Genomic DNA, 25,116 nt, shown 5'->3' with positions numbered 1-25,116 from the left:
GAACCAGGCATTCGCAAACAAATTTACACAAATATGTCTCTGCTGAGAAAATAACTCAAAGCACTTAAGTTACTAATGTTGTGTCAGTAAAGTCAATTCTGCTTGCAGAGGCCACTTCACTTAAACATAAAAAAAAAAAAACCCAAAACAACAAAAAACACAAAAACCCTACATATTAAGAAGTTTTAAAGTTAATTCGTTTCTTTCAAACAAAGAAATACTTCGAACTTTAGTAACAATACATGGGTCCAAGTTAATAACCAAGGACATGAGATAAAAATCTTACAAGGATTTCCCACAGTTCCTAGGTTTCTACATAGCAGCAGTAAAAGTAAATTCAATATTGGGTTTACATTTTATTCAAAGGATAAATACAAAATTAGGAAAGCAAGAGATAAAAGTCAAAGCAAATATGCTCAGTATTTCAAAACAACTCTACATACAAAGCAAATAGGGGGAAAAAAGCCCCCATGAATCGAATTGGCTACCTGTATTCAAGTCTACCAGAAACTTGAATTTACTATTTCCCTTGCCCGGGAACTACCAGCGTTCATTGTCTCAGAAATTCTCCATCCCATTAGGGGCACTGTTTGAAGACCAAGCTATCTAACAAGTCCATCTCACACTGAACTTGCCACAGAACATCCATGACTGAGAATGCCACACTGGCATCAGTGAGGACAATATGAGGACAAGAGTGTCACCTGAAAGGGGCTATTGGCAGAAACAAACTGTAGTGACTCTGGTACATGTGGACCTTTGCAGCCTGGATGTTGTAGGGCAACCTAAAATTAATGGACAGCCACTTCTTCATCCCACAAATTAAGAATGTATTAGCTAAGAACCACGGGGTCATTTCCCCTTTAGGTATAATGAATCTAGAATTCTCCATAAATATCCCGGCAATTCTCCTTCTAAGACCTCACTGTATTTACCTCCATTTCAGAACACATAAAACTGAGTGATAGAGGCAAAAATGAGCTCCTAAAGACTCCCCAAGGTGTGCAACAGCTGTGAGTTCCAGGATACACCTTATTAAGGCTCTGGTTTTTAAATTGTTGGATGCTTCTAAATCACTCAGTATACTGCAGAAATTAAAAGCATATGAAAACATGCCAAAAGCTTTCATCCTAATACGTATAAACAGTCTTTTTAATCTTATACAAACAGAGGTAGACTGATAAGTGAGTGGAAGGAAAGAACCATAACTCTATCCAAAAAGCGTTTCTCTAATTGTTTACAAGCTCCATTTTTTATTCCATATTTTCAACTGTACATCCATACTTCATTTTCAAAAATCTCTTGAAATATGAAAAGGAAAATATGGCTACATAACAGCATTAGGAGAAATACATATGAGAAAACACATAGTGAATCTTGGAATTTGAGCCAATAAATCATGTTAGTATGAAGTTCAAAACGTGGCCTTTCAATCTTGGAAATAATCTCTTGTACACATGCTAACCAAAAAGAGAATAATGAATTTATCTTATTACACACATACTTCCAGGGAAGGGTAAGATGGTTAAATAACCGATAACCTGGCAACCTGTCTGTATATTATTACAAGATGTTTATAGCCCCAGGATGTTTAAGCTAATAAAGTTCCTACATCATTTTTTTTTCCTACATCATTTTGTAAAATGAAGGAGAACTATTTACCTTCAGATTAATGAGAGAAACTTAACTCTTACTTCTTTTCCTCATCCAAAAAAGTTAAAAATTTCTTTTTCTTAAATGCCACTCCAATGAAAAACAGGCCTCTAAATTTTCAGGGAAATTATTTCTTGGCCTTTAGTAAGTACTCAGTAAATACTCCTAGCCAACTGAGGAGAATTCAAAGATAACTGTTTAATAAAAGTAAAGCTGGATTTTATGCCAAAATGTGGCCCATGGAAAAAATGACCCACGCTGTCTGGCAGCCCCAGGCTTTGCTGCAGAGCAACATGGAGACAGAGATGAGACTGGGCTCGGATCTACAAGAAGGCAAAACAGCACAGCTATTCATTCAAACTACCCTGGCATAACTCTGTCTCCTGCAGAACACAGCGAGGGCTGTAAGCACTAGGGATGGAGATTTTCGCTTGCTGTTTATAAAAGGATCCTGTAAAAGGAATCTTTGTTCTAGAATTAACAGGTTGCCAGATACTACAGAAACTTTAGAGTACACGCAGTCTTGCTACTCACCCATCTTAAATATCCTTCTTTTGCAACTATCAATTCACTTACGCAAAGCTGTTGATCACTGTATACACTAGAAATTCGCTAGAAACAATATTCTCGCAAAAAATTTTTTACAAGACTTGAGAAGGTATAATATCTATCAAGTATGACGTCAAAAAGTAGAGCCTTTGTTTTATCTAATGATCCTTTCTAAAACAATTGGCAAGTTGGAGTGGAGACATGAAACTTTTGATTCTATTTATCCAATCATCTCTACTTTAAAAAGCAATAGTAATGAATTCTAGCATCAGAAAAGTTTACTAACAACTAAACACTGGCTACATTCTTAGTGCAATACAATCTTTAACACACCTACAAGCATGTACACACTTCAAATATTGGCAAATTGCTTCAAAATACAATTCTCAGTAACTTTTGGTAATTTATTCACAGTTCAAGGTTAGAGTTATTGGACTTACAAGACATGAGGAAGGAATGACCAAATGGCTCAGTAAACTACACATTTATCTTAAAGAACAGAAAACTGAAACAAAGCAGATTCTAAAATCTCCAGCTCACAAGCAGTATAATTTAAACAAATACCAAAAGTTTTATTTAAGCAAAAAAAAAAAAAAAAAAAAGGAAGAAAAAGACAAAAAAAAAAAAAAAACACAAAAAGTCAACCACAGAACGTTTAAAAAGCTAACAGGATCATTTCTGTATTCATTCTGAGTACCATAAGAAAGGTAATTCAAGAATTTCCTAAAACATTCTCATTAGCCATCATTTATGGTAGATTCCATAACACTGATATCAAGCTATTACAGACTTACAAGTTAATACAGCATAACTTTACAATCTTGCGAGTCAACTATGATTTTCATTTTAAGCCTGGAAATTATTGGTTCAAAGCAAATGTTATCAGTCCTATTGGTTGTCATGTCATAGATCTGAAGATATGGTTAAACTCACCAAGCTAGGGAAATACTGATATATTAATAATCCTTAAATATTGTGAGAAAAAACTGATGTGTTAATTCTTCTAAACTTGAGATTCTAACATGAAGAACAAAGAAAGTAATCTGTAGTATGTTTTCATGAAGAAGACACTCTTATCTGGCAGTCTGGTAAACAAAACCCACTAAATATGTGAACATAAGGCTAAAATACCTTCCTTTACCATTCCCTTCCATTTCTTTGGCCTTCACAAATTCCATGTGAGCTATGATTTCTTTTTCGACAAGTACTTTTCAGTGACATTGTGCTTTTTAGAAAAATCACTTGTCACATACAATAGTTAACATTAATCTTTCCCTTTTATTGTTACAGTATATCCTAAGTTTTTAAACAGATAAAATACTGACTCCAAAGGACTTCTTAAAATATGTTTGTTAAAGCAAACATTTCAGCTGGTCTTCCTTCTTTGAAGACAATATAAGTAAGTGCCAAATGAACATTACCAAAGAGCTAAAAAAAAAAAAAAAAAAAACAGGGCTCCTTTTCCTCCTGTCCTCATGATTAGCTTAAGTCAACAGACCTGTATTCAGAAGGATAAGACGGTATCATCTTAGAAACTTTTCACAAAACTAAGAGAGAAAATCTGTGTTAGCTCTCTTAACCCCCAGCCCCAGCTGCACACCACCCTGTGTCCACTCCCCTTGAGTAGTATTTGATGCTTACTTCTTTCTCCTTGTGCATTTCGCCTTTACCTTCCTTAGCATACCACAGATAGATGGTCTACGCAGCGTGCGGTAAGAGTGCACTCTACAAAATGCATCTTCCACCTCTTGTGAACATTATACGCCCCTAAACTTGGACCATTATTTAACAGCTCACCTCCACTTTTCCACTCCCTCACCCAATGATCTTGGTCTTCACCACTGATAAGTCTGCCCGACAAGCAGACTTTGCTTTCAACAAGATGTCCTTTCCAGTTCCTGGCACAGTGACTTGCCCATAAAAGGATGCTGACACAATTACAGGACACTGAAAACAGTGAACGTTAATTTTCCTCTTCCCATTCATTCCTGACACAGGGAATTAAAAAAAGACAGAAAAGCCAACTGACTGCAAAGTAACCATCATTTACTGGGCCATGTATGAGATGCTACCCATAACCCCAGCCTAAAAAGGGCTCATGGCTGAGGTAAGGAACTCTAAGTTACATATGAGTGAATTTAAACTTTAAATGTACTACAAGAAAGAACTTTTTATATAAAAGACTCCTTTTGTAGCATACCTTTCTTGAAAAATCAGATTTTCTTATCTGTTAATATTACATTCATTTTAACTGGGCATGCACATTTATTAGTGATTTGCCTCATTAGAGTATCTTTTTTTGTGTTCATAATTAATACATAAAAGCATTTAAAAATCACTACATTAAATAAAGTAAGAAGCAAGAAGGGACAAGAAGGAGAAACCATGTTTATTTGGAAAATATCACTTCTTTGTTCTTCAATATCAGCTTTTGATATCCAGTTCAGAACTTATCCTAGTTTGAAGTGTAAATGTGTGTGTGTGTGTGTGTGTGAGAGAGAGAGAGAGACAGAGGAAGAGAAAAAGAGAAACTGAAAACTAATGATTGACTTCACGTATTTGTTCACTTAGAACTGACTCAAACTTCAGACCATTAAGAAATGCTACAAACCCATACAAATCACAGACACAAAATGCTAATTTAACATAAGAAATGACACTACACACATACTAAAACTAGCAGGCCTAAACAAAATAATCTCAGAAACAATTAAAATGGATAAATATAGCTATAGTAGCTACATATATATAGGATATCAATAGTAAACTTATTTTATTTTTAAAAACAACCAGGTTTCTAGTCTCCACCTAGGAGGACAGTCCTTCCAAAGTACCTCAAAATATGCAAAGTATTTTTCTAACCCTAATACACAAGCAGAATTCTGTGCTCCCCTTGCAGCAATAGCTATTAGAAAATCTTAACCTCACCAAGAAATTCAAACACAGAAAAAAGAAAAAACATGAATTTACTTAAATAATTATGCTAAATACCTTACCTTCACAATTGAAAGGCAAAAACTCTAGAAAGAGAAAGACTTCACCAAAACACAAACACACTGCCCTATAACCCCCAAGATTTGGCCAAAAAGCCCCGTAAAGAAATTACTACTCACAACATGTTGGATGTCAAACTAATATTCTACTCTATTTTAATCTAAATTGTTAATTTCCATTTCTGACGTAAACCAGCTGAAGGCACCTTGATATCACTTTACTTATTTGTATCTTCTTCATTCCTAAATATATTTCAGGGGTAGAACACAGACAATAGAGAAATATACCTAGGAAATAATACTATATTCGATGCAATCCTTCACTAGCATCAGTGTAAAGCATACAGCTTTCTTTCTCTAAGCCTAGCTCAACATATACATTTATAGTCAAATGATTAGTCAAAAGACTTGCAAATCTTCCAAACTACAAAGAACTTCCAACTGGCAGGATGGTACTAGTCTTATGCAAAAAGGCAGTAAAAAGTTAAAATTCACTGCAGGAAATTTTTCCTTGGGACAAAAAGTAGAGAATTCTACATGTATCAGTACTGATTTAATCTCAGACATATGACAGCAACTTTGTGTGGTGATTTCAAAGAACAAGTCATTAAAAAAAACACATGAAACAAAAAACTACAGATACAAGGAAATAAAAATCAGTTTTAGAAGATGGAAAAACTAGGAGTAGGACACCCCACCTGGAGGTCCCCCATCTTCACAAGAAAACATATGTTGTCAGTTGTCCAAAGCAGCTCAAATTTAAAGTTTCTGCTATGAAATTGTGCAAATACTTGCTGTTAAGAGTGGAGAAAACCAATGTACTACCATACTCGAGCTTCCTACATTAACTCGACCTCCAGATAACAAGCAACAGGTCTGAGACACTCAGGTTAACCTAACTTACATAGAATCCCACCAAGAAAAGCTTTCAGTTTTTAAGTTCTACAGTTTGATTTAAAAACAAAACACAAATTTAAAAACAAATCACAGCATCTTCTCTTTATATGTAAACTTAACAAAACCTTAATTAAATGTCCAATCATTAGCATACATTGCCACTGGCTTTAGATATTCCAAATTAAATGTACTACACTTTCTTTGGGCTGAATGAATAGAAGCATGGTAAAACAGAGGCCAATTATTCTAAAAACACACAATTCTCCCAGACTGAAGTGAAGGGCCCAGAAATCTAACACCCAGCATCCTTTAAAGAAAATGAGAGCTAAATCTCTGTGGTAACGATTCCAATATAAATTCCATTATTTAAACTCCCCCACAAATTACTGGAAAAATATGAGGTAATTTCACAAAAATCACAAATTGAGTGGAATAATTATAACCGATATATAAATAAGGATTTACTAAAAAAGGCTTCAAAGGGTGAATTTTAAATCAAGGTGTTAAATACAAAAGGTGTCTTGTGTTGCTCAATCGCCCAGAGTTGCAGACGCTCCTCACTCTACAGTTACAGATTTGGCAAGATTCCGGGGAAAATCAACCTGCAAAAGAAGCAATATTTGAAAGACTGTATAGACTGGGGGGAGAGGAGCAGTGACTCTAAGCAAATTACTTTTGCGTATAAAACCAGAAAACAACATGTTCCTCAACCATCTTAATTACAGACTACAGAAAACTAACATTACAAATAGAGTCAAGGGACGCCTGGGTGGCTCAGTCAGTTAAGCAGCTGCCTTCGGCCCGGGTCATGATCCCAGGGTCCTGGGATCAAGTCCCACATCGGGCTCCTTGCTAAGCAGGGAGCCTCCTTCTCCCTCTCTCCCCCTCTGCTTGTGCTCTCTGTCAAATAAATAAAATCTTTAAAAAAAAAAAAAACAGAAAGAAGAAAATAGAGTCAAGGGGCACCGGGATGGCTCAGTCGTTGAGCGTCTGCCTTTGGCTCAGGTCATGATCCCAGGGTCCTGGGATCGAGCCCCTCATCGGGCTCCCTGCTTGGTGGGAAGCCTGCTTCTCCCTCCCCCACTCCCACTGCTTGTGTTCCCTCTCTCACTGTGTCTCTGTCAAATAAATAAATAAAATCTTTAAAAAAAAAAAAAAAAGAAAATAGAGTCAAATAATGTATCTTAAGAATCTTGAAATGAGGGAAAAGCATTCTAAAGGAGCCAGTTCAGCACAGGAAGTGCTTCTCTGGTCCTCTATAAAAGGGGCAGCCCACTTGGGAGGGTCACGGGCCTCAGGCAGCTAATGTTAGACTGGCCAACAGCTTCCACGAATCTTTCTGGCAGTGGCCCACCCTGGTGCTACAGCAGCCGAGACCCCCAACAGTAGTGGCTCCTTGCAATTCCTACCCTGGCGGATGGCACAGGAGCCTCCCTCCCCTGCCTTTCCCCAGGCCTTCTTCTAATGGCTGTGTAAGCCCAATTCCCCATATTAAATCCTTTACTAGAAATGCCAGTCGGTAGTGACTTATGATTTGTGTGTAAGAGCAGGACGTTGGGCTGTCATGATGACCGGGAGACTGGGAATGCTAAGTCCTGCAATGTGCGGGGGCATCCCAAACAAAGAACTGCCAGCCACCCGGAAGGAAACAGAAAACACATGGAGACTCCCCAAGGAGGTAAATCTCCAATCATAGAGGTAGGCTCCAAGGTTCCTTCAGGTTCAGCGGGTAAGAAAAGGTTATGACGTAACTACACACTGGGCCGTGCAAATGTAACAGGTGACAGATAAATATTTGAAGGATTTCTCAAATGCTATTGCTAAAAATTTAGAAGGAAAACTAAGAGTGAACCAGGTAAAACGTGAACTCAAGATTTCTCCAGGGGCCCATCACTTACATCATAGCCTCTCAGCACAGCAAGGTGGAAAGCCAGCAGCTGTAAGGGGATCACGCTGAGAATGCCTTGCAAGCAGTCCACTGAGTGGGGTACCTTGATTGTTCTGTTTGTGTTCTTAATGGTCTCGGTATCTTCCTTATCACAAATCACCACTGGGCGTCCCTGGGAAAGAAACACACACACACACACACACACACAAAATCACTGGTAAGCAAAGGCAGAGCTGTTGCACATGAACGTGCAAATTCTGCACTGCACATATACACGTGGCCTCCCTGACTCACAATCCTAGGGATAACTCAGATTGAGCTCACTTGCAGCCAAGGAAACGGAAACTTTGTGGGATTCTGTAATTTGTTTAAACTCACACAACTGAGAAATACCGAGCTCAGTTACCAGTTATCTTCAGGGCTTTATAGAAAAGCCAAATGATCTGAAGAAAACACAGTTAAGCACAACACCTGTAATATTAACGTAAAACCCAGTTTCTCCTGAAATATACTTTTAAGAATATTAACTTAAAAGGGAGCAGCATACACTAAGAGAGAGGAGAGGATCTGGAGACTAGGACCTCAGTTTTGGTCTTGGTTCTGCTTATTATGAGATCTAGGAGCTGGGTCCTGTCAAAACTCTTGAGTATCTCAGATTCTTCACACGTAAACCTCAACATGTTTTGTAAGCCTCCCACTAGGCACTGGTCTATCACTTTAAATGTCATGAAATTCAAATAAGCTTTAGTGACCCAACTCTTAGATAATTCCCAGTGCCCTCCCAGCAGCCCCTACTTACCTGCCTGGCAACCACCTGCTGAAGAGCATTCTGACACTTGGCGTAAGTGTGATCTCTCATGATAATCATGATGACAGGCATCAACTTATCCACCAAAGCCAGAGGGCCATGTTTCAGTTCACCAGCAAGGATGCCTTCAGAGTGCATGTAAGTGATTTCTTTGATTTTCTAACAGGAAAGAACTAGATTAGTCTTCAGTCTGTTATTCAAAAACCCATTCTTACGTAAATATTACATAAAACATCTGCTGTCCAGGGACACGTGGGTGGCTCAGTTGGTTAAGCATCTGCCTTTGGCTCAGGTCATGATCCCAGGGTCCTGGGATCGAACCCCAAGTCGGGCTCCTTGCTCACCAGGGAGACTGCTTCTCCCTCGCTCCCTGATTGTGCTCTCTCCCACTATCTCTCTCTCTGTCAAATAAATAAATAAAATCTTAAAAAAAAAAATCTGTTGTCTGAAGTCACTATTTATCCAAAAGTATAAAAGGACCTCTGACCTGTAAATATAGGTTAATAGATTATTTCTGAACTATCAACAAGTAACTGGAAGTTTGTTCATTAATTAGAAATTTTAAAACCACAAAAACTTTGTGAAGATTTTAGGTGATCATGAATATATTCCTATTACTCTGTAACTGTTCTTTTACTTGCCTCATGTTTACTTCAATGAAATCCCACACCTAGAGAATTTAATCTTTTATTTATTAACATTTGGAGAACAAATTAACCCAAGTAACTTGCTAAACCCAAATCATGGTGGTAAAATGTACTTTTCTTGATATTCACTTTTGAATATTGTGTGACCCTTTCTCAAGATAACAAATCAGAGTGCATAAATACAGAGACATTTTCAAAAGTCCCACCTATTTCACTGGATCTAAAAGTATGACTGTGTGCCAGGTCCTTAAGTCCACAGACATAATTATAAGTGAGAAGACTTACCAGTGCCCCTTCAAGACAAGTAGCATAATGATAGCCACGTCCCATTATCAAGACTGACTTCTGATGATAAAGTTCTGTTGCCAGTTTCTGAATTTCATCATCCATGCTCAGTACTTCCTTAATCAAATCTGTTAAGAAGTAATATTAACAAAGTCTATGAAAAAAGGGCAATAAACTGAACTGATATAATAACAATGATATATTGGCAGCAACCAACAAAAGACCAATGTTTCTATTCTGTAATATCAGTAAAGGATTTTTAAACACATAGGTGCCAAAGAAGAAAGATCTTTTTGACTAAGTAGCTAAAAGCCACAGCTTCAAGGACAAGAAGAGACTTCACCCATTAGCCACTCCCTTAGACAACAAAAATCTACTGTGTGAGATCTTCGTACCAGGCAGCCGCTTCAATCCAAGCATGATCTCTTTGCGTCTCTCTTGCATGGAGATCCTGTCATCACACATCATGAGGGCAAACATGACAAGGGATACAAACTGGCTGGTGTAAGCCTGGAACACCACAGAAAAGCAGAACTAGTTGCAGTTGCATTTTAAGAACTTGGAATTTTTAATTAAAAAAAAGATGAAAATAAAGAATTCCCTCCCATTGGTTTTATAAATATATATTGTCCATTTAAAAAAAACAGTGTTAGCTGACAGCAAACTGAACCAGTACTTGGGAAATCTATCACTATCACTTCCTTTTCTGAATTTGAACAAATGACTTAACTTTTATTTCCAAATACAAAAGTTCCTTATAATCTGGATGCTTACCAAATCCCTAACACCCTCAGAAGGGAACAGAAACATGCAAAGGAAGGTGAGCAGAGTGTAAATCTGCACATGCATAACCAGATTAGGTTTTTCATATAAGTCAAAAGCAAAGCATTGAAGGACTTTCCCTAAGGTACTTGTACTGGCTTTGCTGGTTGTTGTTTGTTTGTTTTTTTTTGATTGTTCTTTTGATTTTTTTTTCACCTTTGCCTATCGCTTTTTCCTCACTCCCACCTTTTTTTTTTCCAGTTCAGCTCAAAAAAAATTTTTTAACCTTAATTGTAGAAAAGTGGGTAGAAATAAGAATCATCATCATTCTTAGGAATAATTAATAACATGGTATTAATAGCATTTGTGAATACCGCCTCCTAATCTTTACTGCCTTTCTTCTTTCTTTAAATGGTTAAGAAAATTAATTGGTAAGTATAATTTTATAACTTGCTCTTATTCTTAATTTAATTGCAAGCACTTTCCCAAGGAAGAGTGCCTTCTTTCTTGTTTACTAGTGTTTGATATGCAGTTTTGAAACCAGAGTAGTTTTTCATCTCTTTAGGTGTCAGATGGCCCATCTGTTAAAGGTACATTTACAAGATTCTGATGAGAATTAAATGAGACCAACGTAAAGCATTCAGCATAATGCCTGACACACAGGCTCAAAACAAACTTTTACTGATAAAAGCTTGAACTAAGAGACATTTATTTTCCTAGGATAGAGAACTGTGAATGTTTTAAAACATGCAGTCAACTACCAAGACTATTTTCATTCCCATTAGCTGTATGAGAATGTGAGAGATGAGTGTTTTGCCACATTCTTTGCAATACTGAAAATTATCTTTTTAATAAATGTATACCATTTGTCTGCTAGACAATGGTCTCTCACTACTACTTTATCATACATATCATATCTTAAATCTGAAAAGACTGTTTTCATGTTCATCAGCCATTTATGTTTTCTCTTTTAAGAACTGACTATATGTTCTTGTTTCTGGACTTGGAGTTTTTGGGGTTTTTTGTTTGTTCTTAGTTGGTGTTAGGAAGGTCTTTACTGTTATGTTTCAAATACTTTTTCCCAGTTTGGGTTAAACCTTTTATAATGGTGTTTATTAAATTAAAAGTTTTATTTTTTTAACTTTTAAGTAGTATTTTTAAGCTTAATCCTTCCATCCTAACATCAGTTAAGTATTATTAAATTTTCTTAATTCTATTGTTTTCATTGTCTCTCTTTGATTTTTTTCTTTTTAGTCCATCTGAAATTGATTTTAGTGCAAGGTGTTAACTTGTGTTTTTATTCTTATAAATAGCCAATTTTCCCTCCATTTCGCCCACCCTTTCTCTATTGGCTTGTGCCATTTCCTATAGTCTCAGTCCTCTGATACCCTGGAGTCACGTTGCAGAACTGATTCTGTCCCACAGATCTGCCATTTCTTTACAAAACAATCTTCCCATCCAGAAGTATGGTATTTCTATCAATTTGTGGTAAAAACCTAAAAGTCTATAAAGTTACATAGTTTTCATCTATTCAACAAGTGTTTATGGAGCATCTTATACAGTGCTTGGTAAAGTTATTTTTAAGCATTTTTATAGCTATTGAAAATAGAATCCGCCTCCAAACACACACCCCCATATTTCTTCTAAGTAGCCACTGTCAGTTTATAGAGAAAATATTTGTATATATTTTATATAAAACACTTTATACGAATTCTTCCTCATTCTAAGAAATCTTTAAGACTTGCTATTTTTAAGCTCCACAGGAGTCCATCATATCAATTGCAAATAAGGAGAATCTTATTTCATTTACTCTTCTCTATTATTAGTCTCCTTCTGCTTTATTGGGTTTCCTTTTACCTTTTTTTTTTTTTTTTTTTAAAGATTTATTTATGTGAGAGAGAGCATGCACGCACAGGGCAGGACAGGGGCAGGGAGAGAGAGAGAGCGAATCTCAAGCAGACTGACTCCCTGCTGAGCAGAGCCCAAAGCAGGGCTCCATCTCAGGAACCTGAGATCATGACCTGAGCTGAGATCAAAAGACAGACACTCAACTGACTGAGTCACCCAGGCACCCCTGTACTAAGTCTTTTTTACAGTAGTTCTGATACCTTTTTAATTCACCAGGTATTTAAAGAAACTAAATTTTACATTTCAGGCATATGTTTTCTTATTTATATTTTTATTATTGAATCATCAGGACTATTGTAGTGTGGCCAGCTGCAGTATTATGTATAATTTTAACATAGGAAATTTATTCTGGGTTTTCTTGTAGATTATAGGCTGAATTTCTATTACTCTTCTCTGGATAAGGAATCACTTCATAAGTGACTATTTTCCTGTCATAATAGGAGGATAATGAGCCTCCTGTATAATGAAATCACAATCTGCTAATGCTCCTGACCTTCCCAGTAGTTAAATGAGACTCCCTACTTCTTCTTGCTGAGCCTCACAGCGGTCAGCTGCTCATACATTTCTCCACAGCTACCTGTCCCTGTGCTATGATGTGATCTACCAGAAGATTGGGATTTTTTCCCCATAGCACCAGTGTGGATTTGCAGTCTCTTGCCTTCAGGCTAATGAGCACATCTGTATTCTAAATTGCAATCCCTTCCAGTCTACCTTTTCCTACTGACGCTTACTTTTCAATAAACCAATTAATCACAAAACATATGATCAGGACAGGGGGAGAGACCCAATATCTGGGACCCCTGGCATACCTAAACTCTTTCCAACTCAAACCAATCAGATGAGTTCCAGTTCCTCGAGCCCACGACTAAAAATATTACTCTACAGAGTAATGTTTCCTTATTTGGACTTAAGACATCTCAACACTGATTTTTAAGTATAAATATTAAATAGCTTTAACGGATACATTTTTCCATTGCATTTCCATTACAGCTTAATTTCCAATTTCATGGTTTTCATTTCACCAATATATACCAGAAAACCAATTATGAGAAAAGTAAGTTACACCTCACACTTAGAATTTACTGAGGTTTGAAACAATTTACCAGGAAAATGTTGACTCTGAACTTTTAAACTTGGTTTTACTTTATATTCAGCCAAAAGCTTATATCAGTTTATTTTTAAAAATCAACATAAGTCAGTACTGTGGTTAAATTTTAAACACCTGCAATAACATAAAAAACTGCTACATCTGCACACTTATGCCCATCAATTCTTACAGAAATATCAAACTGTCTATGGTCTGGTATTATGAGAAACTTAGTAATCTCTCTAACCCTGAGTTTTTCAGGTGAAGTTCGGGATTTATAAACAAGATTATAGAATTCTTAGGCTAGGTCCATCACAGGGCCAGGGATTAGGACCAATGATGAACTTCTTTGATCACCTATTAACATATAAACTTATATTTGCCATTCAGAAACGCTCTATGACTAAACATTGCAAAACTTTTGTAACTCCAAGCCCAGAATGTCTAAGGCAGTTGAAGAAAACAAAATTACTTTGGAGTCCAAGAAAAAATTAAAGTAAGACTAAACTGCCATACTTACTAAAATTTTTAAGGGAGCTATTTTTTAAAAGACATTAATTAAAATATGTGCTATGAAAAGATGTTTTTTTTTCTTATACAAGATGTAACCAAAAAAAAAAAAAAGACGTAACCATTGGGGGAAACTGGGTAAGAAGTACATGGACTTCTCTACTATCTTTGCAATTTCCTATAAACCCTATAGTTATTTCAAAATAAAAAGATTTTTAAAAAAGGACCTGCAAGAAAGAGAGCTACTGCTAGAAATAACAACATGAAAAAAAAACTCAAAAACATCAACGGTGAAACCCTTGTTTCACCATATGTTAAACAGAAGGAGCCAGACACAAAAGACCTGTATTATACAATCCAATTTATAAGAAATTTCTGGAAGATGACATAGTGTAGCAAGAGAAAGCAATTGTAGCTGCCTCGGGCTGAGGCTGAGAGGTAGGAGTGGGGGTTGACTGTAAAAAGGCAAAAAGGAACTTTTTTCAAGTGAGTTAGTCTTCTAAAACAGGACTGTGGTGACAGTTACACAGCCAAATTTACTAAAACTATACACTGAATATTGGTGAATGTTTTACGGTGGTGAAATTTATACCTCAACAGAACTGAAAAAAATGGTAGAATCTAGGTGATGGGTATATGGGTGTTAATATGAAATTCCTTTAACTTCGCTGTGTGTTTGAAAATAATCATAATAAAATGTTGAGAAGTGACGCCTGGGTGGCTCATATGGTTAAGCATCTGCTTCCCTCCGCGCGGCTCACGATCTCAGGGTCCTGGGATCAAGCCCCACTTTGCGCTCCCTGCTCAGTGGGCAGTCTGCTTCTCCCTCTCCCTCTGCTCCCAGCTCCCCCTTGTGCTCTCTCTAATAAATAAAAAATCTTAAAAATAAATTTAATAAAATGTTGAGAAAATTGAAGTTTTTGTGAACAATAGAATTAGAAATCAAAAAAACTGTAATTCCCCTGGCAGCTGACAGTTCAAGCAAGATTTCTGGAAGGCAGCTATGCTCACCACTATACCACCAACACAGACTCAAGAAAGATTTTTAAAAAGGTAAGTCAAGAGCACCCATTCAGTGGTATGACCCCATATCCCACATATACTATGGTGAAGGCCTTGTTTCACCATGTGTTGTGAATAAAGGGGCCTTGGAATTCCAATCCCTGATCAAAGCTGTCTGGATACTGTTCCAAAAATCCATAAGCTGCTGCTGAGGGCAGCTGGTTATTTATTCAGGCACAGAATGGAAACCCAAGCACAAACATCTTACATGTTTTAATTACCACATGGAGAAAATTCAGGTTTCAGCTTTCTGTAAATTACAGTGTTAGCAACATCAAAGTAACCAAGAAACAAAAAACCTCAGAGTTTTTACATAAGAATCACAAATTAAAAAAAAAAATTCTGAAGAGGAAAAAAATTCAAATGTGGTTCTGTACATGTTAACATCATCTTCCACACACCCTTAATTAGAATCAAATCCACCAGTACCTACGCAACCTATTGGACCATCAGCAGTAAATATTATGCTTAAGCAGAAAACCAGAAATGTTGAAATCATAAAGAGTAATACAACTGTGGAAAGAGAATATCTTTTGTATTTTAAGATTCTTATTTTTATTACTAATACTAAATTTATGGATATTCCAATTTCAAAGAGCCAAATAGTCTCAATAGGCCTTAAAAAAAAAAGGTGCTTTAAATCTCCACAGGTACAGTGGAGAAACAGATATTGTCATATAATACTCATTTTAATTTTTTTAAATCGGCAAATTTTATACCAAAAAGTGTACACCCCCTTACAAACTTTCACAGGTAATATGTATATTTTGGTATATTTATTAGAAGCTATGAGTATGTAAATTAAAATGTCAAAAATGATTAGAATTAAGCTGGAGGTTTCTAATCTGTTATTTTTTCTAATTCCCTACTATACTTAATAAAAGAAGGACATCAGACTTACCATGTACCCCGCTGCACCGGCAAGAGGAATATAAGTGATGAATGGAAACAGCCAGCATGTATGTTATATACACTTGTCCCTTTTAACCTCTTAAGATGGGAGTGAGGGATGGAAAGATAAGTGTTTTATCTACTATTGACCGTTAAACCTTACAATAATTACAATGATTGGTAAACTACAGGAGTTCTATAAGTGCTAACAAATGAACTATATGGTATGGATTAGTGTGTTTCCACCAGTACTATGATTAGATAACCAAGAGAACTAAGTCAGGAACTTACCTTCGTGCTGGCCACACCAATCTCGGGCCCAGCATTAATATGAACGCCACAGTCTGTCTCCCTCGATATGGAGCTGCCCACGGTGTTCGTGATCCCCACAGTTAAAGCTCCTCTCTCCTTACAGTACCGAAGACCCATCAGGGTGTCTGCTGTCTCACCTATGTAAAAAGGAAGACAAAAGTAACACACAGAGCAGTCAGCGGACACTGTTTCTTAGATGCAAAAACAAAGTTTCACTTTCACTTTCAACAGTATTATTTTGGTTTTTGGTTTGTTTTTTTTTAAGATTTTGTACTTATTTGCCAGAGAGACAGCGTGAAAGAGAGAGAGAGCAGAAGCAGGGGCAACGGCAGGCAGAGGGAGAAGCAGGTTCCCCGTTGAGCAAGGAGCCCAGTGTGGGACTTAATCCCAGGACCCTGGTATCATGACCTGAGCCAAAGGCAGATGCTTCATCAACTGAGTCACCCAGGCGTCCCAACAGTATCATTTGTTTTAAGTAAAATTTAAAACATGCACTAGGGGTGCCTGGGTGGCTCAGTTGGTTGAGCGTCCGACTCTTGTTCGGCTCAGATCATGATCTCAGGGTCCTGTGATCGAGCCCCACATCAGGCTCCATGCTCAGCGGGCAGTCTGCTTGAGATTCTCTCTCTCCCTCTCTGCACCACCCACGCTGCCCCACAGCTCGCATGCACGCTTTCTCTAAAATAAGTAAGTCTAAAACAACAACAAAAAACATGCACTTTAATAAATTTGTAAAACTTTGAATAGTAAGTTCCTACTTTTTAGGATCTCCTTTCTTTCTTTGTCTTTGAAAACTCAGCTCCTTGAGTATAAAATGTGTTAATTTTACTAATTCACAGAGAATTACATAATATCAATATAAATTACTGTATTTGTCAGGTCATCTGCAATACCTGTTTATTGTTAAATATCAGTTTTTGCCAAGATATGCTATCTGAATGACTTCCTTTTCCTTCAAGTCTTTAAAATTAGCATACCTGACTGACTAATGAAAAAGCAAACATCATCTCGAAAAACTGGCGTGTTTCTATCCAGGAAATCACTGGCAAGCTCCACCATAACAGGCAACTCAGTCAGCTCTTCAAGAACTTGACGTGTCTGCAGAGAAAAGATGATTTGGTCATATCACCTGACTTCAAATACTCTTTATTCTCACTGGACTATTTAGATTCAGTGTACACTTTTTATTTTTTCTGATTACAAAAATGACACACATGCATTGTTAGAAAATATAAACAATACTTATTAAAGCATTAAAAATAATCAAAATCCCACCAGCCAGGATATAAGCACTGTTAGCATTTTAGTACAAGTCTCTCTGGATAGTTATCAATGCATATATTCTTAAAAGCAATACACCTACACAAATAAACTGTCTTGAGAAGTAGAAAAAGCACTGTTCTGAGTTAGCTTGTATATTATCTTTAACTTCCCAATTTCTAATCTTGAAATGACAATTCATATAATACCAAGTCACTGAGAGATTTAAAATGAGATAACCACAGGTATATAAACACCCCGTGAAAAATTAAACACTTCAAAAGTACTATGTATTCGGGAGCCTGGGTGGCTCAATCATGAAGCATCTGCCTTCGGCTCAGGTCATGATCTCAGGGTCCTGGGATCGAGCCCCGCATCGGGCCCCCTGCTCCGCGGGAAGCCTGCTTCTCCCTATCCCACTCCCCCTGCTTGTGTTCCCTCTCTTGCTGTGTCTCTGTCAAATAAATAAATAAAATCTTTTTTAAAAAAATACTATGTATTCATAAATTAGTACTGTTTCCAAAAAAAGTCAACACACTTTAGAACTCTTGTTTAAGAAAGCTCACTATTTCTAAATTTTGTAGGATGGAGGATGAAGTAGGGGGTAGTATGCTTCTATTCAAACAGCACCTTAGCATTTTTTTTTTTGTACTAATTTCCATTCTAATTCAATTCCTTTTACTCTAAATTCCTTTTACTCTAAAATTAAACAATAGAAAAAAATAAATTTCAGACAGCAAAAATTTTAGGCCCTACAGAGATGCATACATTTCGTTTTGGTGGAGATCACAAACTTCTTTAGGCAAAGGGCCCCACTCATCTCTTGCCCCATCACTGCATTCCTCCTTCACCGGAGTGAAGAACATATAGGTTTCCTTACTTCATATCCCTTTAACTTTCTTGTCCACAAAAGTAAACTAAATGGTTTTTTTCTATAACTTTGGCTTGGCACTTTTTAACAACGTTATAACATCACTTACAGAAAGTCTTCAAAGATAAAATCTTATTTTTAACTAATCTTTTCCATTGCTGTATTTTACTTAACTAATTATACATAAATAAGTTACTGACCCTAAAATGCTGGACGTTTTTCCTCAAACAAAAATCAAACTCTACCCCCTCATTTACAATATAAATGTTACACTGAAATTATATTCTTCAAAATAAAAAGAGAAAGATACCAATCTAGCAACTTACCAGATATTTTAAAATATACCCCACAAAAGTCATCTCAAGGTATCTGTGCTAATAAATGTCTTTTTCTTTCAGTGGAAGCAACTCTTTATAAATACACAGCATGACATATTTGCATCTTAAAAGAATATACTGTTAAAAATTCTATTGTATGTCACTGTAAAAACCGAGACACAAATAACATTTTGAAAAGCAAACTAAGAATGATTTTAGTTGACTGTTATTCTTCAGGATACATATATTAAAAAAGCATTTATGCATGTGTCATTCACTTTGGACTCCACCAAAAAAACACATAAAAAAACCAAAAACCAGATAGAATAGAACTGACGACACTATTTTGTATGATAAACCCCAAAGGGACTTCTAATGTTTGTTAACTATAGTAGTCTCAGCATCTACCAAAAAACAAAACAAAACAAACCTTACATTTTCTCAAATTTCGTAACTGGAGAATTCTAACATAGCATATACTTTCTGCCCTAAAATTCAGGTTTACCATTAGATGAAACATTAATCATTTTTTAAATTTCTGAATAGAGGGCTCACTCTGTAACAACAGATCTAAGCTACCAGGGAACTGGCCAATCCCTTCATTTACACTCATGTCTTTATTTTTTTTCCCCATGTTTGAAACAAGCACTTTCTTCTTCTTTTTTTTTTTTAAGATTTTATTTATTTATTTGACAGAGCGAGAGAGCACAAGCAGGGGGAGCAACAGAGGGAGAGGGAGAAGCAGGCTTCCCGCTGAGCAGGGAGCCCAATGCGGGATCATGACCTGAGCAGAAGGCAGATGCTTAACTAAGACTGAGCCACCCAGGCACTCCGAAACAAGCACTTTCTTAGAACTCTCCCCTTCAATATTGCCTAGACTTTCCTTTTTAGACCATGTGATCTGAGAAGTGGGTGGGTTAGAGAACTGAGATGTAAGGGCTGGACAACCACCCAGTTTCCATCACTAGTTACATGACTGGCTCCCACAAGTGCAGATCATAGATATTTTTGCCCCCAAATCACTAGGTCATAAACTTTGGAATCAACTCTAGAAGTAGAAACTGAATGTGTAAGGGTCTTCTGTACTTACGGGAGTTGACCACAACAGCATTATAAATGGTGTCTTGATAAGAAAACTGTATCTGGATCCTGATTTATTGGACTAAAAGACCATTATACTCCTAAGCTTCTGCACTGAAAACCAACATACATCTTTGATACAGAATATCAGCTTCCCAAAAATTAATTCAAAATGGATTAAAGACTTAAATGTAAGGCCTGAAACCAGGGACTTCCCAGAAAAAAACATAGGAACAAAGTTCTTGACATGGGTCTTGGTGATGATATCTTGGATATGACACCTAAAGCATAAGCAACAAAATAAAAAATAAAAAGGTGGGATTACATCAAACCACGGCAAAAGAAACCAACAAAGTGAAAAGTCACAATACAGAACAGGAAAAAATATTTGCAAACCATGTATCTGGTAAGGAACTAATATCCAAAACATATAAAGAACTCATACAACTCACCTGAAAAAAACAACCCAATTAAAAAATGGGCAAAGACCTGAATATACATTTCCCCAAAGAAGATATACAAACAGCCGACAGGTACATGAAAAGATGCTCAACATCACTAGTCATTAGGGAAATGCAAATTAAAACCACAATGCGATATCTCCTCATGTCTGTTAGCATAGTCATCATCAAAAAGACAAGAGATTAACAAACGCTGGTGTAGATGTAGAGAAAAGGGAACGCCTGTGCACTCTTGGTGGGAATGTAAATTGGTGCAGCCACCATGAAAAACACTATGGAGGATCCTCAAAAGATTAAAAATAGAATTACCATATGATCCGGCAATTCCATTTCTGGAAGTATATCCAAAGGTAAAGAAAACACTAACTTGGAAAGGTATCTGCACCCTCATGTTCATTGCAACATTATTCACAAAAGCCAAGACACAAAAACAATTTAAGTGTCCCTAATTGCTGAATGGATAAAGAAGCTATGGTGTGTACACACACACACACACACACACACACACACACACACAGAGAGAGGAATATTATTCAGCCATGAAAAATGAGGAAATCCTACCATTTATGAAAACACGGATGGATCTGTGGGCGTTTTACTAAGTGAAATAAGTATCACAGACAAAAACATATACTATATGATTCCCTTATATGTGGAATCTAAAAAACCATACAAAACAAAAACAGACTCATAGAAAAAGGGATCAGACTTGTGGTTACTAGAGGTAGGGATGGGGGGAGGGGAATTGGAGGAAGGTGGTAAAAGGTACAAACTTCCAGTTATAAGATAAACAAGCACTAGAGGTGTAATGTACGATATGAAGATTATAGCGAACACTGTTGCAGGATATATAGGAAAGCTGTTAAGATGGTAAATCCTAAGAATTCTCACCACAGAGAAAAATTTCTTTCCTTTATTGTTTTTCCTGTACCTCTACGAGAAGATGGATATTAACTGAACCTATTGTGGCCATCATTTCACAATGTATCTAAGTTGAACCATCAAGCTATAGGTCTTAAACTTAGACAATGATGTCAATTATTTCTCAGTAAAACTAGAAAAAAATCTGAATAATTTTTTTTTTAATTTAGCTTCCAAAAATATAAAGAACAAAGTCTGACAAGAAGCAGACTTCCTTCATTTGCAGAAATGTGCCTACCAAGTAAAATCCTGTTGAGGTTCATACACGTTACCAGCCATCTGTCTGAGCCAAGAAAATAATGATAGCCAAACCTAATGACTGCTCCTACAGAAAAACTTTCCCAATCTTTGCCTTCCATGAAGTCACTGCAGGTCTATCTGTATATCTAAAGATCTTTCTAAAGCAAAACTTCCATTGATAAATAATTCCAAGCAGCTATATTAACATTTCTGCCCCAACCTTCCTGATTTTTGTCTTAGCAACATAACAAGGTAACATCATGTTTTAAGAAAGCATATTTTACATGGTGTGTTACAGACACCTTCTGATACCCAACATCAAACAGTTAAAATCTTAAGAAGCCACTTACTGCTACACCAGCATGGTAACTTGTCCCACAGGCAATAAGAATCAAACGCCGACACCTCTGGATCTCCTTAATGTGATCCTTCAAACCGCCCAAATTCACTGAAATAAAAGTTTGTGAATATAATTATTTAGGAAAGAACCACAGGAAGTAGGTAATCACTTTTCGTGAGTGTCCACTGCCAATCTGGAAAACAACACTACCATTTTAAAGAATTACACATGGTTTTGAAAACTAAATTAAACTGTCTAACCCAAACTTGTAACTAACCGTACTCATCCCCTTGCAGGCCCACACACCTACAGTTTTTATCTCACTCTACCTTGTCTGGTCATTTTTCCATTCCTCTCTTTAGATTACAATTTATCTCAATGGCAAAACCACAGGGGCACAGACGAGAGAACACTGGGTGCTAATGGCTGGAGGTGGGGAAGGGACTGACCACAAAGGGGCACAGGGTGTATGGAAGGCAATGGAACTGTGCTTCATCTTGGCTGCTGTGGAGGTTAGGGTTATGATCACGTGGTGGAGGTTTGTCAAAACTTATAGAATTATACATCAACAATGGTGAATTTTATTATACCTGATTATATCTCTTTAAGCTACCGGGGGGCGCATGGGTGGCTCAGTTGGTTGGGCGACTGCCTTCGGCTCAGGTCATGATCCTGGAGTCCTGGGATCGAGTCCCGCATCGGGCTCCCTGCTCGGCGGGGAGCCTGCTTCTCCCTCTGACCCTCCCCCCTCTCATGTGCTCTCTGTCTCTCTCATTCTCTCTGTCTCAAATAAATAAATAAATAAATCTTAAAAAAAAAAAAAATAAGCTACCGGGGAAAAAATGGACTTAGTTACATTCATTTCCCACATGAACAGTGTTCCCCCTACCCCCAGAACAGTGCTCTGAACACAAGAAAAACCCCCTCTCCTTTCAGTCTTTCCCATCTCAGTAAATGCCACCCCCAGGAACCAGATGGCAGTGCCCTCAACTGCTCCTATCCCTCTCTACAACCACCCCAAAGGTCCTGTGAGCGCGCCTTCCAAGGGGGACTCTAACGCCATCATGTAGTCCAACATCTCCGCCCCGGACCAGAGCAACACTCTCCTAACTACTCTCTCTTCTATCCCCGCCTCTTAGAGCCTGTCCACCACACACAGCCTGAATAAAATAATCTTTTAGAATGATTCTTTAAAAACATTAAATGAGGGGTGCCTGGGTGGCTCAGTCACGAAGCGTCTGCCTTCGGCTCAGGTCATGATCCCAGGATCCTGGGATCGAGCCCCGCATCGGGCTCCCCGCTCCATGGGAAGCCTGCTTCTCCCTCTCCCACTCCCCCTGCTTGTGTTCCCTCTCTCCCTGTGCCTCTGTCAAAACATAAATAAAAATCTTAAAAAAATAAATAAAAATAAAAACATTAAATGATCTCAAAACCTTCCAATGAGTCTGTCCTCTTTCTGTCCCTATGGCTATTTATGGGTTCTTCTAAGGGCATCTTGTGTAAAAATACTTCAACACAAGGCTTGTTTTCTACCTGTGAGAAATTTTCGTTCAACATCCATTTACTAATATTTCCTGAGCACCCACCAAGTGAATATACTTCCAAGGCACTGTGTGGCTTGTCTGAGAAGACAGACATGCACGCCCCAGGGCAGCATCCTCCTGCCTCTGACACACCCTCCGTCTGTCTATTCTGCCCGTGCTGTCTCCCCACACTTTTTTCTACCTTCATTGGTCATAATATAAAACCAAAGCATATGTTTTGCTTTTTATTTTTCTGAGTAACTTTATGGTCTCCCTTTTAAATTTCAGTACTAAGAGGGCATATTAGATCTCTCTGTTTTTTTAAAAATCAGCAAGGTAAAAAATAAAACCACAAAAAGCTTCAGCAGCTTCCCAAATAACTTAGAATAAAATCTAAACTCCTTATTATGTCTTCAAGTGCCCACATGCCCTGTCTCCTGGTTAACTCTGACCTTATCTCCTAGTACTGTCCCTCCCACCCAAGCACTGAAGCCAGACTAGCCTTCTTGCTGTTCTTCCCTTGACCAAGCGCACCCCTGCCTATAGTATTCTTCCACAGACCTTGGCATGTACTGCAAAGGTCTGGGAAGAAAGCAAACAATATTAAGAGGCTGGGTTAAAGTCATGCAATGGCAAATCAGTCTGGAGATGACTCAGTATAAAAGGAGACAATCGGAAAGACGTGTATTTCAGATGATGACCAAGAATCACAGGAAGTAAGATGGTGAGATTAGCTGGGTGACAACTATTTCCCTAAAAACCAGCAAATTCCCTACTAGCTGAAGGAGGTTTGAGGTAGTTCTGAATGGAGTCATCCAAGGTCTGAATGGATGATGCTTTTGAGAAAAGCCTAATTCTGATAAGGTGGGCCACAGCTACTAGAAGCAGCAAGAGGGTGCCCAGGTGGCTCAGTCAGTTAATCGTCTGCCTTTGGCTCAGGTCATGATCCCAGGGTCCTGGGATCGAGCCCCACATTGGGCTCCCTGCTCAGTGGGGAGTCTGCTTCTCCCTCTCCCTCTCTCCCTCCCCCCCCTTTCTCCCTAATAAATAAAAAAAATATTTAAAAAAAAAACAAAAATAGAAGCAGCAAGAGCGCCCAGAGGACAGGAGCAGGGATGGAGCATGTTCAGGAACACTGCTGAATACCTGAGGCTAGTCTGGCTCCACAAAGGATCAGCAATGTGACCTCTGGCAAGATGATCAAACTGACAGAGCGTCAATTTCCTTAACAATAAAAAAAGATAAAAGCTATCCTGTTTGCATTATAGAACGTTTATGAAGGAGAAGGAGATAACATCCATAAAAGTGCTTTTTAAAATTCTGAATTTCTGAAAGTTTATCTGTCTTCCCTTGTGAAATAAATCCTTTTCTGGATCTTTCTTCCATAAATACCATAGGTGGCCCTTACTGCTGCTCTCCCAGTTCTTCCGGCTCAACCGCCTTTAACAGCCCCATCTCCCCACATCCGCAGATACATGTCCTGCTTCTCTTCTCCCCTTCCCCATCGCTTCAGCCCAGACAGGACAACATCCTTAGTGGCAACTGCATCTCAAGCTTCCCAAAGAGAGGACCAGGTCTCACTACTCTTGGAATTTACAGTGCCCAGAACAATCCCTGCTAAATAGCAAGTGCCCACTAAAGGTTTTCTGAAGTGAAAAGTTAAATGTTTTTAATGATACACTGGAGGACATGCCCCCCTCCAGGAAAATCATGCTAATACTCCTTTGACAATTTTCAATTGTGACTTTCTAGCCAGTTTTTACATTTTTTATAACCACCTTATTAAGATATGTCATACACCAGGGGCACCTGGGTGGCTCAGTTGGTTAAGCAACTGCCTTCGGCTCAGGT

General features: G+C 37.7%; 1 protein-coding gene across 2 annotated transcripts in view; it reads right to left on the bottom strand.

Annotated features, from left to right (window-relative positions):
* Positions 1-343: 343 nt before the first annotated feature.
* Positions 344-25,116, bottom strand: part of GFPT1 (glutamine--fructose-6-phosphate transaminase 1) — a 57,915-nt gene continuing 33,142 nt past the window's right edge. For both annotated transcript variants that reach the window (XM_045884859.3, XM_045884860.3), the window contains 8 exons: positions 21,753-21,850; positions 17,230-17,350; positions 16,232-16,389; positions 10,116-10,230; positions 9,721-9,848; positions 8,780-8,947; positions 7,991-8,152; positions 344-6,694 (listed from right to left, as the gene is read on the bottom strand). In XM_045884859.3, coding sequence (XP_045740815.1) covers positions 6,650-6,694; positions 7,991-8,152; positions 8,780-8,947; positions 9,721-9,848; positions 10,116-10,230; positions 16,232-16,389; positions 17,230-17,350; positions 21,753-21,850 — 995 coding nt within the window. In that variant the 3' untranslated portion in view covers positions 344-6,649. The remainder of the gene's footprint in view (positions 6,695-7,990; positions 8,153-8,779; positions 8,948-9,720; positions 9,849-10,115; positions 10,231-16,231; positions 16,390-17,229; positions 17,351-21,752; positions 21,851-25,116) is intronic.

Source organism: Mirounga angustirostris, unplaced genomic scaffold, assembly GCF_029215605.1.
Source record: "Mirounga angustirostris isolate CCGP_5_RB_7025 unplaced genomic scaffold, mMirAng1.0.hap1 SCAF_10, whole genome shotgun sequence".
Lineage (NCBI taxonomy): Eukaryota > Metazoa > Chordata > Mammalia > Carnivora > Phocidae > Mirounga > Mirounga angustirostris.
The sequence above is the reverse complement of the archived record's forward strand: the minus strand, read 5'-3'. Positions and strand labels throughout refer to the sequence as shown.